Raw genomic sequence first — 18,987 nt, 5'->3', positions numbered from 1 at the left:
TGAAAGAAAAAAAAAATACAAACAAATCTGAGCTTAAGTGACATTTATTGTTTATTGAGAAAGTCAAAGTATCAGAATTTAATGAATTAATGAAGTTGTATTAAGTACATAAGCATTTAAAAAAGGTTTAAAAAGTTAAACCGAAAACCGTAATCTTCAAATGAACCATGTAAGAAAAATTACAAATATGATCATTACTAGTTAAAGGTGAGTTTGGTGGATGATGCTAAGTGTTGGGAAATTAAAGAAATAATGTATTTTTCTTTTGAGTGAAATAAAGAAATGAAACAAGAATGACTTTTGTCTTTTTTCTGTCAATTAATCAATTAAAAGCATAATTAACTGTTTTGATCATTTTCAATCAAGAACCAGAATAAAGTTGTAAAAAATAGAAATACCTCAAAGTTCGACGTTGTGCTCATTAACATAATATAATAATAATAATAATAATAATAACTGGTCCATGTTTGTCTCTTAAAGCACTGCCAGACTGCAAAGCTCTGAACAAACAGCTTTAAAGCATAAATTTTTAATTTCACATCAATAAAAATATTTACTGTCACAATAACATAAAAATGGATGCTTGAAAGTAAAAAAAAAAAAAAAAAAAAAAAGTCTGATCAAGTGCATAATAAGCAACTTACTGTTTATCTGTTGTTGATACTGATAGGTGACGTGTGAGGGATTTCTGGAGACTGAATAGTGACTAACTTTCTCCACCAGAGGCCTCCACTGTGCAAAAAGGGACAAAATGCAGTTTTAAAGGGCCGTTGTCTGAAGTCAGTCGGCTGTAAACAGCAAGTCGTGGCTTCATGTCGGAACTAGCGTCGACAAACATTTAGCATTTTGGGGAACAATCTGTCATTGGTTTAAACTAGAGTTTGCATCTATTGAGATGTACATTTCCTTATAGCATCATACAGTATATACACAATACAAGATAAATTAACTGCAGTTAAAGTTTATACATGCTTATATATTTCTGTAAAACCAATAATGAAGGCTTTATACACACAGTAAGGCAGAGAATATATACAAGAACTAAACTAAAGGCAGTAGTATCAAACATCTGTCAAATATTCACACCGCAACAAAACAAAGAATTTCCAAACGTTTTATAGTATATACAAAAATACTTATGTAAATGCCCCTAGGAATATCTTAATAGAAAAAATAAGAGGAGTCTCGTCAGGAGGACATCACATTATATTTGAAACATGCACTTGCCGCGGGAGGTTTGAGTCCAGCAGCAGGCCGCATGTCTCCGTGTTGAGTTGTTTGTTTTCAGGGTGTCACTGAGGAAGAGGGGTGCAGGGAGACCTGGTGTGCTGTGCTCATTGGTGGAGGTGGTGCGGTGCTCCCCGGCCGGAGACCTACACTATAGTCCGGTAATCTCATACGGACTTCAAGCATGCCGCCACGGTCATCGCTACACTTTGGACTCACTCTCCATGTTGGCAATGTCCCCGTTCCTCTCGGCCCGCTGGCTCTTCGCCTGCTCGTCCAGGCTGGTTTTGGTCTCCTGAGCCTCCTGCTCCGACTCCGGCAGCCCCTGCTGGCTCAGCTTGCTGGCCAGCGACCAGGTGATGGGCAGGCGGGCGCGGTTGGCCATGTCGGAGAGCTCTCTGGCACTGCAGGGGGGCGTGTTGGTTTGGTGGATGTCATGGAAACTGTTGTAGTCCACCTCGTAGAAGCCGTCCTCCAGCGTCAGGACGGGCATGAAGCGGTAGCCCCACTTGATCTCGCTGCTGATGTAGGAGCTCCTCGCCTGGCACGTCATGCCTGGGGGGCACAAACGCAACATTAAAGATCTCCGTGTAGAAATTCAGATTTCTTTTTTGATAATAAAGCAGGTTTACGTGCTGTAAATACTGTGACGGTGTGAAAACAGAGAAACCGCCGTTTGGACTTCCTCATGTCACATGTCGGCCTTCAGCCTTTTAACGAACCGTTTAACGAAGAAAAACCCCGAGCGGTCGTTAGACCGGCACATCCAGGAACTTTGGCATGCAACATGTCTCAGCCCCCTTTTGGGGGAAAACAAGTGACACTCACCACCGACTTTAATGTAACGTAGTGGAACATAATTTAACTATTAGAAAACTGAAAACAAATTAGTTGATAAATGACACTCTGTCAAGTAAATATGTTATATTTACTTGTTTTTAATAGTTACAAAATATATATTATATTTACTTGTATTATATTTACTATTAAATATGTTATATTTACTTATAATATATTATTACTTATATATAATAATTTTATCTACTACTGAATACATGTTATATTCACTTATGTGAGTTTGTTTCTTTCTATTTTGGTTCATTTAAAGGCGTATCCAATCAGCTATTAGCGAGCATGCACAGACAGGAATCACTCAGACACTAAAAATATCTTTTCTCAGTTGCATATTTTTTGCTATGATGACTCAGCAGATTTGTGGCTGTTTATCTACGATGGACATCAGCGATATTAATATCCTTGAGAAGTGTAAATCACACTGAATCTTGAGAGATTTGAGCTGTGGCTTGAAGAAGAGGTGTGATTTAGAGCTGATGAGGAGCGGGACGGCCCTTCAAACACTCCTCTTCCTGTCATTATGTCTATTAATGCCTTCCTCCGTCGGCTCCGAGGGTCCCTCGAGGTCCCGAGCCACAGTAGGAGCATCCCGAGGGTGTTCCCCACCTGCCTGATGCTACTCCAACACCTCCCACAAACCATCCATCTGCATTACTTCTGAATCTCCGCTGCGTCCCAGAGCTTCTGTTCAACCTTAATTGCCTCCAAACTAAACGACAGAAATGAAGTTGCTGTTGTTTTGTGAGCAGCGATGCATGAACGTCTCCTCAGACTCTGAAATAATCAGACCACGCCGCAAACAGCACGTCAAGACTTCAGGCAGCCAGTTTCAGAGGAAGGACTGCACATCCCATCTGAATTAACTACGTCCACTTTTATAGGCAATCTGAAGCTGCACCTTTTCTAACAAGAGATGTATGTTGATGTTAATTAGACTTTCTGTGGTTATTCAGTCCCTCCAGGATTGTTTTGTCATCGTTAATTATTGCTTTTGCAATATCGTGATTTCCTGGAGGAACTAGTTATTAAATGGTTAAATCGGTGAAAACAGTTCAGCTCGTGACTGTGATGTGTCGAACCTGACTGACATGATGCACATAACATTTCCTTTATCGTCGGTGATCTGAACAAACCACAGTTGGTCAGCTGTAACCGAGATGCAGCAGAGTTTCTGTCGGCTCAGCTGTCTGCAGGAAACAGTCCTCCAGCAGCTGCTTCAGAACACGCAGCCGTTATGTAACTGGTTTATTCTGATAGAGACCGACCACCAGTTTCCAACACGCATCAGGCGTCATCGGATGTATTACTGTACATATTGATCAGGTAATTTCAGGATGGGGGATGAAACATGTCTCCTGCTGTTCATCCAGATGTTTCGGTCCTCGTGCTCCCGCAGCGGCACGTTACATGTTATGAACATGTCTTCATCCTGAAGCTTAAATAACACGGAGTATTATTAGAAAATGGTTGTAGGATATATTTAAATGTGTCTGCTCTGCCTCGAGTAGAGCTGCTCTCAAAAATCTCACTTTAACAAAAGGTCAAATAAGCTGCTGCCTAGCAACAGTGTTTAAGTAGAACTAATTACATGTAATAAAATGAGAAAATAAAAGTAACTGTAATGAGCTACAGTTACTGAGACGTCTGGACAGCCTCCAATCATTTGGCAGGCTCAGATTCTGATGCTTGTTTCTGATTGGTTCTCTCGTTTTGAATTCGCCCCGCCTCTCGTCTGCCAATCAAATCGATTGATGGTTATTGTTTTAAACCAGTGGTTCTCAACTGATATTCAATCCACGTCTAACTGCCTCACCTGTGGCCTCCACCATCCCCTCCAGGATCACCACGATCTCCAAGTCCTCCGTGGCCAGGTTGGCCTGCGAGATGTCCCAGAAGGGGCTGTTCTGGTTGATCTCGTGACAGATGATGAGCGGCGACACGAGGAAGAGGCGGTCGTCGCCCGTGTTGTAGCCCACGTTCATGTCCGTCTGGTTCAGAGGGATGAACTCGCCCTCCTTGGTCTGCTTGGACTTGATGAGCTTGGCCCTGATCGAAGCCTCGACGATGTGCGAGTTCCGGAGGTCTCCGACTCTGAACATCAGGCACAGCCGTCCGTCTCTTATGGAGATGACCGCGTTGGTGGAAAACACTAGTGTCTCGGCTCGTTTCTTGGGCTGCGAGATCTTCACAAACATGCAGCCCACCATGAAGGCATTCACGATAGATCCCAGCACGGACTGGATTAAAAGCAGAAGGATCCCCTCGGGGCATTGGTCCGTGATGACTCTGTATCCGTAACCGATGGTGGTCTCCGTCTCAATGGAGAACAGAAACGCTGATACAAACCCGTTGAGGTTGTTGACGCACGGAGTCCACTGGTTGTCCGATAAATGCTCCAGGTCGCCCCGGATGTAAGCGATAAGCCACCACATGAAGCCGAAGAAGAGCCACGTCACTGTGTACACCAGCACGAAGATGAAGAGGTTGAAGCCCCACTTCAGGTCCACCAGCGTGGTGAAGATGTCCGTCAGGTAGCGGTACTTCTCCCGGACGTTTCCGTGATGGACGTTGCACTTGCCGTCCTTCTGGACGTACCGCTGGACCTTCCTCACCCGCTCTACTTTGGCCAGCTGCTTCGGCAGGTCCTCCCGGCCCCGCTTCGGCAACTTGGTCTGTCTGACGATGGCTGGGCTCTCCACATCCTGCTCCATGGGGGATCTGGGGGGATTCAAGCCTGCAACACAGGAACCACGTTAGAGATTACAACATATATCCTAAACAACGTAAAACCTCTTCACATGAGCGGCAACAAGGAGTCTTAGTGATCGAAGATCAATAAGTTCCTCTTGAACACAGCGTGATGATGCAACCGGAGGATCAACGACCTTCATCAGGAAGAATTCAGAGTGTCGTCTCTTCATCATCATCACTGAGTTCAACACGTTAACGTGACCGCCGGTACGAGAACATTAGTGATGTCACTATGGAAACCTGAAACTGGAGCAGAGACACATCAGATTTTGTTGTCAAACTCTGTAAATCATCAACAGAGACAAAGAAAGTCTTCAGAAAGTCTCCGGCGATGAAGCGACGAGCCGGGCGACGTGTTCTGATGACATCACGTTTCAAAAGGGGGCGGAGCTTCACCGTCCGAGACCGAAGAAGGGGCGTCGGGTCAGGAGACACCAGCTGGGTTTTCTTTGTGTCACCGTGAATTCGTCCCCCAGAGTCAGACTGTCAACACAGAGTTCCACTGGGACCTTCTGAGGCGTCGGAGAGAAAACATTCGCTGCAAACCACCTGAACTGTGTCGCCATGGCAACGGGGTTCTCCAACATGACAACACGCCTGCTCATAGCGTGTTTAATCCCTCAACAACACAATCGTAGCTCCCAACACTCCCGACTCACAGGATTTGGTTCCTTCCAACTTCTTTCTGTTCCCCAACAATCTGATGATTGCTCTCAGATAATTGTTTCATGGTTTCAACATAATCAACATAAATCCAAGTTAATGACAGCAGCTTTACTGTATCACCGACTTTTAAAATGTGTCATCACGGAAAAGATGACAGACAGTTGTCTTCTTCCGTGACTGCAGGCTACACCACCATTTTCTGGGTTTTTTTCTGTCAGAAAACTGAACAAGTGTGAAAAGCGGATTTAACTGCAGCCCATAAACACAACATACTGACCAGCACTCGTTCCCAAAGCTGCTGCGATGACATCATCACGACATCACCTGACAAAAGTGATTTATCAGGTTTACAGTGCGTGTTCGGACAAACTGACATTTAACCCTTAAAACATTTGAACCCTTTTTGGATGTCCGGCCTGAGAAAACACCCGACTTCAATCCGTCCCAGCTCCTCAGCTGGACGGTGGAACGTTAGAGTCTGAGGACATAAGACACTGGAGGAACCGCCGTCACCCGTCACAGATTACAAAACCTGAGAGTCAATAACAGACTAAAATATAACAAGTCAGCGACACTCATCTTATTAAATCTGTCCTGAAACTCTCCTCTGCAGCAGACAAGAAGCAGAGTTGATGCATTTTATTCAGAGGAGTACCTCGTTGAACGGACCTCCAGCAGCCATTTTCAGATGAACACACTCCTGAAGTCGCTTCGCTAAAGCTTAAAAAAAGGTTTCCGTGTGGAAGATGCAGCTACGAATCACAGACATCGACTGGCAGCTACACAAATAAAACGAGGCACGCATGCAGATGAGACGCTGAACAACAGACCTCCTCGACTCTGGCGCTGTTTTAAGGTCCGGTGCGTAGATCCAGCAGCCGGAGTACTAAAGCAGGAGTCTGAGCATGAAAACTGGGCAGCTGAAGGGAAAACGTGCCACCGCCCACTCTGCCAACACAAAACTACACTTTGCAACAGAACCGCCGGAGAGCGAGTGTGTAACACCGAACTGTCACGTTGGGTGGAAGCTCCTCAGCCAACCGACAGGTGATGAGCACCACCGAAGACCGAGACCCACCGAGGACGAACACGAAAGCTTTTAGAGTTTTAACTGCCACCTCGACTGTGTCCACGTCTATATTTATCTTAACTGGTTCCCTGGAAGTCGATTCAGGTGAATTTCACCTGCTGAACTGTTGTCGTCTCGTCTGACCGGCTCAAAGAAAATGGAGTTTTTTTCTAGTTTGCTGTAACAACCAAACATCCAGGACCTCCACCTCTGCAGCGTTTCCCCCCACCTCTCTCTCCACCACCCACAATGTTCCTTTTTAAATTAGTTCGTCTCTCCTCAGTCTCTCATGACGTTTTCCGCTCTGTAGTGTTTTGTCTGGAGGTTCGGACCGAAGTTTACTTGTTGTTGTACTTAACCTTTGACATCCTCAAATTAATAAAGACTACAAGAGTGGAAGCTTCATACGTGACAACACTGCAGCACATTCAGTCTGTATACAACATGTATACAACATGTATACAACATGTATACAACATGTATACAACACGTATACAACATGTATACAACACGTATACAACATGTATACAACACGTATACAACACGTATACAACACGTATACAACACGTATACAACACGTATACAACACGTATACAACACGTATACAACACGTATACAACACGTATACAACATGTATACAACACGTATACAACATGTATACAACATGTATACAACACGTATACAACATGTATACAACACGTATACAACATGTATACAACATGTATACAGACCGAAGACAAGGGAAGAAACTGGGTTTTCTGTTTGCACAAAGGGAGATTTTATTGGTGTCATAATGGTATCTGGAAATGATTTCAATTCACTAAATCATGAATGTTTGGCCCTCCAACCATCCAACCATCCAACCATCCAACCAACCATCCATCCAACCATCCAACCAACCATCCAACCATCCAACCATCCAACCATCCAACCAACCATCCATCCAACCATCCAACCATCCAACCATCCAACCAACCATCCAACCATCCATCCAACCAACCATCCAACCATCCAACCATCCAACCAACCATCCATCCAACCAACCATCCAACCATCCAACCATCCAACCATCCATCCAACCATCCAACCATCCAACCATCCAACCAACCATCCAACCATCCATCCAACCAACCATCCAACCATCCAACCATCCAACCATCCAACCAACCATCCATCCAACCATCCAACCATCCAACCAACCATCCAACCATCCAACCATCCAACCATCCAACCATCCAACCATCCAACCAACCATCCATCCAACCATCCAACCATCCAACCAACCATCCAACCATCCATCCAACCATCCAACCAACCATCCAACCATCCAACCATCCAACCAACCATCCAACCATCCATCCATCCAACCATCCAACCATCCAACCATCCAACCATCCACCCATCCATCCATCCACCCATCAACACAAACAAGCACATTTGATCATATTTATATAGCTTACCGATCTTTTTATCCTCCAATGCTGCCGTGCTGCTAAACAAAGTTTCGATGTGGATTTACGTGGATCTATCTGACATGATTTCGTTCTCCGTAAATGATTTCCAAGTTTATGACTACTTTAAAGGGCTGAATGTTTCTAGACAATCAATAAAGCTAATAAGATAAAAGTAGCATTACGTAAAATAAGGGAAGGCTAACCAATAAAAAAAACGAAATCACGGTTTCTGTCTTAAATTGTTCTTATTATCATCGTTAAAACACTTCTGAAGCCACACCCCCAAACTTTCCCATCATCCTCAGGTGTTTCTCAAAAAGATATTCTTCATATTAACGAACTGCAGCTGGCGTTTACGTACAGATGTCCTGTTCTGTCCGTGGCTTTTTATTGTGTGTGTGTGTGTGTATTGTGTGTGTGTGTGTGTGTGTGTGTGTGTGTGTGTGTGTGTGTGTGTGTGTGTGTGTATGTGTGTGTGTGTATTGTATGTATTGTGTGTATTATGTGTGTGTGTATTGTGTGTATTATGTGTGTGTGTATTGTATGTATTGTGTGTATTGTGTGTATTATGTGTGTGTGTGTGTGTGTATTGTATGTATTGTGTGTATTGTGTGTATTGTGTGTATTGTGTGTGTGTGTGTGTGTGTGTGTGTGTGTGTGTGTGTGTGGAGATGACCCGGACACAACAGAGGAAAAAATAAACAGGGCACCATTGTTATGTGATCCCTGTGATGTGGCTGCCACATTAAGAGGTTATTTTATGACACCCCCCCCCTCCCTCCTCTACCTCCCCCCCCTGACACGTTTCCTCCACGCCAGCACTGGAAAGTCACCATCAGTGTTTCCACCGCTGGAACAAATGGTCGTGCTCGAGCCCGGTCTGCTCTCCACTCACGGGGGAATATTAGGAGCTGGAGCAGCGCTGGTTTCCACGGCAACGCACGGCTCAGTCTGCTCCGAGTGTTCACAATATAGCAGGAATGTGCTGGAGGACGAGGCCACGGCGTTGGATAACATTCGTCCGTTTCATCTCGCTGCAGCGGGCCGGGAGGAAGAACAATGTGACGGATCTGCTTTGTGCACCGAGCTGCCATTCATGGAACATCTGTTATCTTCCACTAATGTCAGCAAATACACGTGTAATAAGACCGACTGGTTTGTTATCAAGCTGCTGAAAACTAAAGATACTAAAAAAAAAAAGACGGTAAAATAAAAACAAATCTTCGTGTAGATACGCATTCATTTATTTTATTTCTTTTATATATTTTATACTTTACGGGCAAATTTACTGGATTTACGAGGAGCTGCAAGGCGATGAACTCGTGGTGTCTACGTAGAAAACAGTTGGTAAATCTCCACTTGGAGTTCACGTTTGAACGTCCAAACCAAGACAATATTTTTGTCTGGTATCTTTACCGACGGACACATTTCTGGTATCTCCACGTCCGTCGTCCACCTTTAGCCGAAAGCCTGTCTTTGCTTCTGCGCAGGAAAGCAGCAGCGTAGCTACCTGTATGTCGTTACCGCGGCAACCCATGCAGTTAGGTTGTCAGGACGCACCAAATCTGATCACGTGCTAAACAACCCCAAAAAATAAATCTGATTCACCTGAAGTCTGAACGAAGACGAACCGAGACGAAGCGGTCGCACAGAAAAACAAGATTTTACATCAGTAAGAAAACCGGAGAACAGAAATAGGACTTGAAGCTCGGAGGGGACGACGTGTCCCTCCGTCCTCAGAGGACATCACAGCCTTACAGCCATCACACCGGATTCCCCCTGAACGGTTTCTCTCTGCGGTTATCAGCAGCAGAGAAACTCAAACCGCCCGCTGAGAGTTTGAGAAACAGGATTTCCTCCGAGGTATCAACACGCTCAGAAACTCGGTTACCAAACATGAAGGATCCAGCTTTCACAACCAGGTTCGGTTTGTTCGGAGGACGACTGACTCCAACAAACGTTTCTTTACAGATGAATAAACAGAAAAAAAAACACAGAAATCAGCGTTTTATTAAACTGTGACGGGTTTTATTGGAGAAAAACGTCTTTTATTAAAAGACATCTGGATTTGAAAAAACATCTGTATTCAGAGGAAATCCTGTTTGAGATGATTAATTAAATAGAATCTCTGCTTTCATTAAGGATTAACTAGATTTACTTCAGATTACAGCCCACACATTTATTGATTTAATTACATAAACAAGCTGTAATCCTGAAGGATCATTTCTGTCACGTTCATAAGAAGGTATTTTATGTGACAAAAACAATCTGTTAGTTATGAGGTGTGGTTTTCTTTATTTATAAAGTTTAAATTTGCATTACCCTTCTCTTATTTATACCTTGTACAATATACAGAACAATCTAATAACTATTTATTCCTTATTTTTAGGCAATAATCATCTTATCAATATCACTAACTGAGCCAAACTCTTAAAATCTTTATAATCTGATGTTTTGCTGTTTTTTAATTTATTTTTTGGTCATTTGTGTTTACGAATGTTTTTTGAGTGAAACTACCTTCTGAAAATAAGTTGAATTGATTAATTAAAACAGTTTATGTCGTGTGGTTGTTCAGATATGATGAGCAGTGACTGGTTTAAAAATAAATCTATAATTTATTTATGGTCACGAGAATAATAGAGATTTCCAGGTTTATGTTCAGCGTAGTTACACTGAAGCGCCTCAAAACTAAACCGTGTCTTTTCATTTATTTATCTGAGCGACTTTCTTTTCATACACATCCAATAAAACATTAAAACGTGGTATCAGAGTGAGACGACCTTCTGAAAGGAAGTTTAATTGGTTAATTAAAAGGATTTAAGTCCCATCCTGTGGTCACTCAGGTACGATGAGCACAGACCTTTGTAAACACGGATTTATAACTTCTTTAATGTCAGATAAGAAACAATTATTTGAAATTTTTTTTGACTCCTTTTGGGTTTATAACGAGCGTACGTGAAACTAAACTTTATCTTTGCACTTTAATTCCGTTTGATAAAAATTTTACACTCGAGAAAATAAAAAGCATTTCAACGATTCCATTTGTTTTGAACATTTCCAGTTGATCGTCTGTCTGACTGTTTATTTGTGTTTTTTGTCTGTTGATGAATTGAAAGGATTTAAATCTTCCTGCTTCAGATGTGATGAGCAGACACTTTTATTACTAAACTGTTGAAGCCATTTTCAGTTTGATCTGTAAATCATTTAAAAATAATCTCAGATTTGTTTAAGATGATTGTTTTGAACTGGTTTGAGATCACTGAGCAGGTTTATTAAAGAGACTCCAGACTACATGGTTTGTTCAGGGTCAGGTGCATCGACAGGAAGCGGACAGCCTGCTGGAGATTTGCGGTTGTCATGGAGACGGAGGTGATCCAGATAATAAGAGGAGCCTGTCGGCCGGTTTTGCGCGAGCTGCTCGGTGATTAGCCTCCTCGGTGTCCGGTAGTGAGGAGAGGCCGCGGGGCCTGCTGCCTGTCTCAGCCTGCCGCCGTCCTCTTCATCACCCCCCCACCCCCCACCACCACGGAGTCTTCCTCCTCCTCCTCTTCCATCATCTTCATCACCTCCCCGAGAGCCGAGCCGATCTCATCTGCGTGTTTTCTTATTGTCTTAATTACCGGGAGCTTCCTCTTCCTCTGTTACGTAACTCTCCTCCCCCGCCGGCCCCCACACACCATCATCATCATCATCATCATCATCATCACAGTTAAACATGATCATGTGTATCGATACGAGCAGCGCGCGGACACGCAGCTTACCTCGTGCAGCGGATCGATGATCTCTCTCCGGATCATCTTCATCCGGTTTGTTCAGGAAAAAATATCCCGTCAAGATGTTTCAGCTCCTGATGATGAAGATGAAGAGCCGACAAACACCGAGACACGAGCCGCTACTTCTCCTCTTCCTCCATCCCAGGATCCTCAGGAGCAGTCAGCCTCCACCCCTCAGCTGGGAGAGAGAGGAAGAGGAGGGAGACGGGGGGAGGAAGAGGAGGGAAGAGGAGGGAGAGGGGGGAGGAAGAGGAGGGAGGGGAGAGAGGAAGAGGAGGGAGAGAGAGCGAGCGAGAGGAAGAGTAATGTCTCGATTTCAACATGTTACAAACATTTATTTTCTGTTTAATGACATGAATAAAAACAAGGAACAAACCTGTCAACAACAAACAAAACAATCAATATTTATGTTATTTATTTATTGATTATTGATATTTCACTAGTAAAAACTACTTTTCAAAGTAAAAGCACCGTGACATGACACTATCAGACTGTATTATTGTGAAAGTCAGTTTAAACCTCTTTATATTGGTTCAGTCTGAGGGTTCCCAACCTCTGGGTCAGGGCCCTGCAGGGGTCCCTGGATAAATCTGAGGGGTCGTGAGAGGAAGTTTTACTTTGGAGGGACATATCAGATTATTTTCATAATAAAACCACCTGGAAACTGGCCTGCATGTTGATTTTTCTAAGAGGTTAAGAAGGTCACTTACGTCTAATAATACCTTCCATGTTCTGTCCCCTTCATCTCCGGTGGGATCCCGGGTTCAGGTCAACTGAAGGGTCACATGACGTGACAAGAAAATAAAATATCTTTGTCTAAAATGCTGCTTTTATTTTGACATTCAGGAAGTGAGGCTCGGCGCTCTCCGTGGTGCTGAAACTGGACACTCGCTCTCTCTTCACGTTACGTTAGTCTAATCTTTACGTAAAATACTGATGACTGCAGGCGGACGTCAGAGACGAGTCAGGGATGACCTTTGACCTTTTCGTTTAACTAACAGGGGCGACTCCATCATGACCACAGACTGGACAAAGAAGAGTTCGTAGCTTCAGGTCTGTAAAACGGTTCTGATCCAGAAGTGTCTTCAGCTGCAATACCAGCGAGTGCCACTAGAGGTCGGCTCCAAAAAGCCTCCGGCTCCATAGACTCCCATTCAACTTCTCTCATCAAATCCAAAGTGAATAAAATGTGTCCATCAGTTCTCTCGGTGTTGTTAGCTAAATGTTGTGTATGTTGTTTACGTGAAACAGTTTACGACTCGGGAAGCAAAACAAATTTTAGAAAAATATTCCAGCAATAAACACAAAACAAAACGTGTCGAATCGTTAACTTACAGAAATCAATACTCACCTGCCTCCTTATCAAGTTGTCGTCAATAAAAATCAGAGACACTGCTGGTGCGTTGAACATTTTAATTTTACCATAAATATAAATAACACGTTGCTTTTTCACTACAAACAAACAGAAGTCGACTATAGAACTAGAGCTTCCTAGAAGCTAACAGCGACAGATAAATAATAACGATATAAAAACCTTAGAAAGGATGAAAACATGATTTCAGTGAGGAAGAGGAGGAGCGTCACGTCTCTCCTGCTTCATCTGGTCAAAGTGCATCAACACGACAAACACGTCGACTTCAGCGACATAAATAACAAACAAAACATCTTTGTGTCGGTCAGACTTCGTTATTAAGAACATAAAGAGGTGAAAAACAACAACTGAGGGTTTTTGGGATTTAAGATTCGATTACGAACATTTAAATTAAACAATTTCTGTCACGAACACAAGTTCATCTTCTGTCTGCTGAGGTATCACTCGGACGGAAAAACAGGAGACCGCTCTGCCGTCCTCACATCTGAAAGAAAATAATCTCAGTTTAAACTAAAACAAACAGACTTCACTTCCTGTTCATGTTTACCGTTCACTACACGCTCCTTTCTTTAAAAGTCATTTCAGATTAAAACTGCAGTTTTGACAAATCTTGTAGGAAATAAAAACACATTGAGGTTTAAATCAGCCAGAGCGCTGCCGGAGGGTCGAACACCGAGACGTCAAGTCTGGAAACACGTCTTTGTTCAGACATCCGCTTTTCTTTTATCATTTCCAGATTTCATCCGGATTATTTCTGAAAGTCCGGACGGTAAAAAAAAATCAGATTTAAACCATCTAGTCAGATTTCTGCAGAAGAGTTTCAGTGAAACAGGTTTTTTAGAATCTAACAGATGAGACGACTCGAAGGGTTTTTATTTGATGTTTTTCATCGTCGTCTCGTCACGTCTGAGAGTTCGACTCCTCGGTGAGCAGAACTGCAGCTGAACGCAGAGCGGACGAAGACGTCGGACAGAAAGACGTCGGACTCACGTCTCTAACGGAGAGCTTCACCTCTTCTCCGCTGCAGCAACACAACGAACGACCGGCAGTGATGTCACCGGTACGTCGGGGTCAGAGGTCAAACCGGCCGAGCTGTTTGTTTCTCACTTTGACCAGAAAGGAAAGATGTGGTGGGAACGGAGAATACTTACAGTCCAGGACAACAGCACAAAATATTGGTGACTTCAATACAAAAACCAATATTGGCCGAGTTAAAGTGTTCCGGTCCGGTCCGGTCGGTCCGTCATCACCACCAGGTGATCTTGAACTCGTAGATGGGCCTCTTGCAGTAGTAGTGGTTGATGAGGTGCTTGTCGCAGACGCCGATGCACTGCTGCTCGGCGGCGATGCCGCGCTCCGCCAGGTCGCTGACGATGCAGTGCAGCAGGTCGTAGACGTCGGCCACCGCCTCCCACGGCCCGAAGGACACGTCCACCTCGCAGTGGTGCTCGAACAGCTTGGCCTCGCCGTCCGAGCGCTCGAAGCGCAGAGAGTTGAAGAGCGGCCGCTCGTACGGCGTGATGGGCATCTCCTCCTTGTACACGCAGATCTTCAGCTTGGCGAAGCGCGCCTTCTTCTGCATCGCACGCAGCTTGGCGATCTCCACGATGCGCTCCAGGTTGTCTGCAAGGAGAACGTGTTAATGTGGATCTCCTGCAGGAGGACTGAGGCACATCTGAAGGCTAAAAGGGGTCAGAACCAGAACCAGGACCAGAACCAGAACCAGGACCAGAAACAGAACCAGAACCAGGACCAGGACCAGAACCAGAACCAGGACTAGAACCAGAACCAGAACCAGGACCAGGACTAGAACCAGGACCAGGACCAGGACCAGAACCAGAACCAGGACTAGAACCAGGACCAGAACCAGAACCAGGACCAGAACCAGGACTAGAACCAGAACCAGAACCAGAACCAGAACCAGGACTAGAACCAGGACCAGGACCAGAACCAGGACCAGAACCAGGACTAGAACCAGAACCAGGACCAGGACCAGAACCAGAACCAGGACTAGAACCAGAACCAGAACCAGGACCAGAAACAGAACCAGAACCAGGACTAGAACCAGGACCAGGACCAGAACCAGAACCAGGACTAGAACCAGGACCAGAACCAGAACCAGAACCAGGACCAGAAACAGAACCAGGACTAGAACCAGGACCAGGACCAGAACCAGAACCAGGACTAGAACCAGGACCAGAACCAGAACCAGAACCAGGACCAGAACCAGAACCAGGACTAGAACCAGGACTAGAACCAGGACCAGAACCAGAACTAGAACCAGGACCAGAACCAGAACCAGAACCAGGACTAGAACCAGGACCAGAACCAGAGAGCATCAACCTCCTGCTGGTAGCGTCAGTTATTTTCAGCGGTTGTTAACGTTTGACGTCGTGTTTTTATTCGTTGTTGACTGTTTTACACGTTAACGCAGAACGTTTCCTTCAGAGCTCAAACTAAAGATGTTCTGAAGATGTTGTTGAAGTCCAGTCCACCTTCACACCTCGTACACCGAGTCACAACTCCATTCTATCCAAGGCGGTCCGAATTAGTGTTTATTGAAATGTTCTCTCATTTACGTGTTTTCAATTCGGCTGCTTCACGCGGAAGAAGGCATGCTGGGAAATGCTCGGGAAGAAGCCCAAGAAATATCTAAACATGGCGATGTCACTGCTAGTGAGGTGTACCTAATAAAGTGTTGTTGTTTAAAGCATTCCCTTTATATGAGGATGTTCTCTTCTATCTATGAAACCAAACCGATGAAGCAGGATGTCGTTCAGTCTGTTAAACCCGAACGTTGAACCTGATGAAACTACTTCCCAGCATGCCTTGCATCGTAGCCTGAGATGACGCCGTTGTAAACCAGCGGTGTGACTTTACCTCTGTAGTAGGGCAGCAGGTCGAGGAAGGCCTGCCGGACCTTCTCCCCGGTGAGCGGCTGGATGTCCTCCAGGTTGTCCAGCAGCGGTCCGATGGCGTAGTACTGAGCCTCCCGGTGCACCGCACGCACCCGGTCCTGGTGAGGGAGCTCGCCTTCCCGCAGGAAGTTCAGGATGTCCCTTTGTGGATGGAGACATGGTGAGTAGGACACAAACATCACAGAGAGCTCAGACGTCCACTGAAGGTTTGAGTTGTTGAAAAGTTCGACTAATAACTGAACAACGAATGAAGACAAGAGTCAGTTAAACTTTTCTCTTCTTAAAGGCCTCAGACATGTCACTGAAGGTCACTAAAGGTCACTGAAGATCACTAAAGGTCACTAAAGGTCACTGAAGATCACTGAAGGTCACTGAAGGTCACTAAAGGTCACTGAAGATCACTGAAGATCACTGAAGGTCACTAAAGGTCACTGAAGGTCACTGAAGGTCACTGAAGGTCACATTGAGGCTCCAGTTTTTATCTCATCACAGATATGCGACACGAATCTTTTCAGAAACATAAAGTTTGTCCTCTCTTGTGTTTACGTTTATGAACTTCCTGCTCCGACACGTGACCGTCCTCCGAGCGGTCGTCATGACAATAATCAAAACAACATCCGCGTCGTCTTCGTCCGCTGACGCTCGACCGTCTGTGCGACTCACCCGAAGTACGCTCCGTCCCGGTCGATGAAGTAGCGCCCGTCGGCGTCCCGCGGGATGCAATGGCGCCCGCTGAACATGGCCGCCAGCATGGTGTCCTCGTAGCGCCGCAGCGTGGACAGCCGGGTGGTGAAGTACGTCCCGCCGACGTTCAGGGAGATCACCTCCGGGAACTTTGGAGCGCGGCAGAGGGAGACGAGAGATGCGTGTTACCACGGCAACTACAAAAATGCACCACTTCAAGAGGACAACAGAAGGGAAGTGCTGTGAAAATGACAAACGGAGACTATTTTGAGAGATAAAATGTTTCGTTCATCGTCAACAAGGTAAAAGTGACAATTATATGATATGATATCATTAGAACAATATTATGACATCCCAGAAACGTCGGTGGCTCTAATGAAACAGGTGAAAGGTCGTCGTGATGCAGGTTCGAGTGGCGTTGCAGTGTGTTGATGAAGAATCTCCTCGGACACGTTTCACTGTAAATCTGATGTCAGATTTAAATCTTGTTCATGTAATTGTGTGATTTCGATAAAAAGGGAGTAAATAAAATATTATGTCACTTATTGTGTATATTTCATTTTATATCTTTATAATCAGATTACAAACTGTATTTTTATTACATATTTTTATATTAATAACATTTTGGATCTGAATCTGGCTTTGAATTTGATTTTTTTTTTAAAGCATTGGTTTTAAAGTTTTAAAGTTTATTATAATGCCTTTATTCCATTATCTTTATGATTGATTTTTTTTTTGAATTTTTAGTCCTGCTTTTTTGTTTGTTTGTATCGTGCTTATACTTTGGTTTGTTTTTAAAACTCTACTTTTGGCTGAATGTTCCCGTAGGTTGAATCATCATTGTCATTATTATAGTTGAAATTCATGACAAATCTGCCATTAATTAAATGACACAGACCCACATAAATCGGAATAACCTAACCTAATAAACCTGGACCTCCAGAGGTCCCGGGGCCCCTGGACAGTTTCATGTCCTAGATCACCGGAGGAGCCTGAAGAACCGAGCCGATCCTTGCAGTCGGTCCCGGGACCGTCCACGGGGCTGCGGGAGGTCTGGGCACCGGCGTTACACCGCCGGCCGCGGAAATAAGAAGATTAACACGCTTTAACCGTGTTCAGATCCAGCAACGGACACGTCACATGACCGCTCGTTCTCCTGCGGTCACGTGACACAAAGCCCCCAGCCAATCGGGACGGGGGGCCTCGGCAGCTCGACCAATCACAGAGCTCCGTATAAATAGCCACGTACATCAGGGATCGTGTTATTATTTGGTGATTTAAAGTATTGTGGTCGTAATTAAAGCAAACTTTAACGGAGTGGCTCTGGTTCACTGAGTGCTTGTAGTTACTTTATTTGAGGAGTGTGGTTCCTCTAAATGTGGATCAAGCTCCGTGTTTCCAGCTGAGTGTTCCCCGGGTTGTCGGCTCCAAGGAGCGGCCTACCTCCTGCTCCTGGCTGTTCAGCGACGACCGCAGCGGCTTGCTGAGGGCGAGGCTCGCCGAGGGGGAGGCCGGCTTTCGGAACTCTTCCTCCGCGGAGTCCGAGCCGGACATGGCGTCGCCCGGTTTGTCGGTGTCGCCCGCGGCCGAGAACACCACCATCACCCGGGGAAGAGGCAGCGTCCGTCTCTCCTGAATGAACCGCCTCACCCGCGTGGTGGCGGCGGCGGGCAGCGGGCTGAAGGACGGAGGCTGCCGCTCCCCGCCGCCGCCGTCAGAGCCGGTGGAACCGCTCGACCCATTCTGCTGCATGCGCGCGGCGGGCCGGCTCTCGGCACGGGCCCGGGCAGGGGAGCACGAGCCACGGCGCGCGACCGTCCGTCCGGAAAACAATAACAACAAACAGGGCGGACCGGAGGGTGTGGCGCGAGCAGCTGCGCGAGCTCCGCCCGCCTTTCACCGGGCGAAAGCGGAAGCGGGGAGAGTCCGCCGCCGGTGACGGAGCACAGCACCGGGAGGAAACGTAAAGATGGAACCGGCTTAGCAGCGAGCCGAACTGGGCCGTGCGGTGTTTGGATCGTACGTGGTCTGACGTGAGACATTAAAGGCGTCATTACGTCAAAGCCGAACCGGAAGGATATAAAGTCCGTTTATTATCTCAAAGTTAAAACTTTAAAATAATCCGTTTCATTTTAAAATCAAAATGAGCGACAGAAAACTAACTAAAAACAAGTCCTCTGAATATATAAATATATATACAAATATATATCTATATATA

At 45.2% G+C, this 18,987-nt stretch overlaps 3 protein-coding genes across 8 annotated transcripts in view; 1 reads left to right on the top strand and 2 right to left on the bottom strand.

Moving 5' to 3' along the window:
* Positions 1 to 28: 28 nt before the first annotated feature.
* kcnj6 (potassium inwardly rectifying channel subfamily J member 6) lies at positions 29 to 11,979 on the bottom strand. Of its 3 annotated transcripts, none has more exons than XM_069145771.1 (3): positions 11,784 to 11,979; positions 3,896 to 4,816; positions 29 to 1,782 (listed from the first exon to the last, which is right to left on the bottom strand). In XM_069145771.1, exons 2-3 carry the CDS (start codon positions 4,791 to 4,793, stop codon positions 1,430 to 1,432), a joined length of 1,251 nt encoding a protein of 416 aa, XP_069001872.1. In that variant the 5' UTR covers positions 4,794 to 4,816; positions 11,784 to 11,979; the 3' UTR covers positions 29 to 1,429. The 3 variants fall into 3 exon arrangements, with proteins under 3 accessions (XP_069001872.1, XP_069001875.1, XP_069001873.1); XM_069145774.1 differs by lacking the exon at positions 11,784 to 11,979 and adding an exon at positions 6,330 to 6,481; XM_069145772.1 differs by lacking the exon at positions 11,784 to 11,979 and adding an exon at positions 6,155 to 6,286.
* Positions 11,980 to 13,194: 1,215 nt separating this feature from the next.
* On the bottom strand, positions 13,195 to 18,521 carry kctd7 (potassium channel tetramerization domain containing 7). Of its 2 annotated transcripts, XR_011178109.1 has the most exons (5): positions 18,213 to 18,521; positions 16,749 to 16,918; positions 16,048 to 16,226; positions 14,158 to 14,790; positions 13,195 to 13,651 (listed from the first exon to the last, which is right to left on the bottom strand). XR_011178109.1 is itself a non-coding variant. In XM_069145763.1 (4 exons), exons 1-4 carry the CDS (start codon positions 18,519 to 18,521, stop codon positions 14,414 to 14,416), a joined length of 1,035 nt encoding a protein of 344 aa, XP_069001864.1. In that variant the 3' UTR covers positions 13,195 to 14,413. The 2 variants fall into 2 exon arrangements, 1 of the variants encoding a protein (XP_069001864.1); XM_069145763.1 differs by having other exon boundaries at positions 13,195 to 14,790.
* A 185-nt stretch (positions 18,522 to 18,706) lies between these two features.
* Positions 18,707 to 18,987, top strand: part of LOC138196069 (uncharacterized) — an 8,093-nt gene continuing 7,812 nt past the window's right edge. The window contains exon 1 of one of the 3 annotated variants that reach the window (XM_069145767.1): positions 18,707 to 18,788. The gene's annotated coding sequence lies outside the window, so the exon portion shown is untranslated. Of the gene's footprint in view, positions 18,854 to 18,987 lie in introns of all 3 variants that reach the window. The other 2 variants (XM_069145768.1, XM_069145765.1) reach the window with 2 other exon arrangements.

The sequence above is a fragment of the Embiotoca jacksoni genome, unplaced genomic scaffold (assembly GCF_022577435.1).
Source record: "Embiotoca jacksoni isolate LCO1_2020_lvr unplaced genomic scaffold, fEmbJac1.0.p SCAF_13, whole genome shotgun sequence".
NCBI classification, from domain to species: Eukaryota; Metazoa; Chordata; class Actinopteri; family Embiotocidae; genus Embiotoca; species Embiotoca jacksoni.
The sequence above is the reverse complement of the archived record's forward strand: the minus strand, read 5'-3'. Positions and strand labels throughout refer to the sequence as shown.

Bases quoted from the DNA above. Each gene is read 5' to 3' on its own strand.
- kcnj6 (XM_069145771.1), bottom strand. From the start codon at position 4,793: ATGGAGCAGGATGTGGAGAGCCCAGCCATCGTCAGACAGACCAAGTTG. The intron at 1,783-3,895 runs GTGAGGCAGTTA...TGTGCCCCCCAG, and splicing joins GGGGATGGTGGAGGCCACAG to GCATGACGTGCCAGGCGAGG.
- kctd7 (XM_069145763.1), bottom strand. From the start codon at position 18,521: ATGCAGCAGAATGGGTCGAGCGGTTCCACCGGCTCTGACGGCGGCGGC. The intron at 16,919-18,212 runs GTAGGCCGCTCC...CGCGCTCCAAAG, and splicing joins TGAACAGCCAGGAGCAGGAG to TTCCCGGAGGTGATCTCCCT. The intron at 14,791-16,047 runs GTAAAGTCACAC...TTCTCCTTGCAG, and splicing joins CCTGCTGCCCTACTACAGAG to ACAACCTGGAGCGCATCGTG.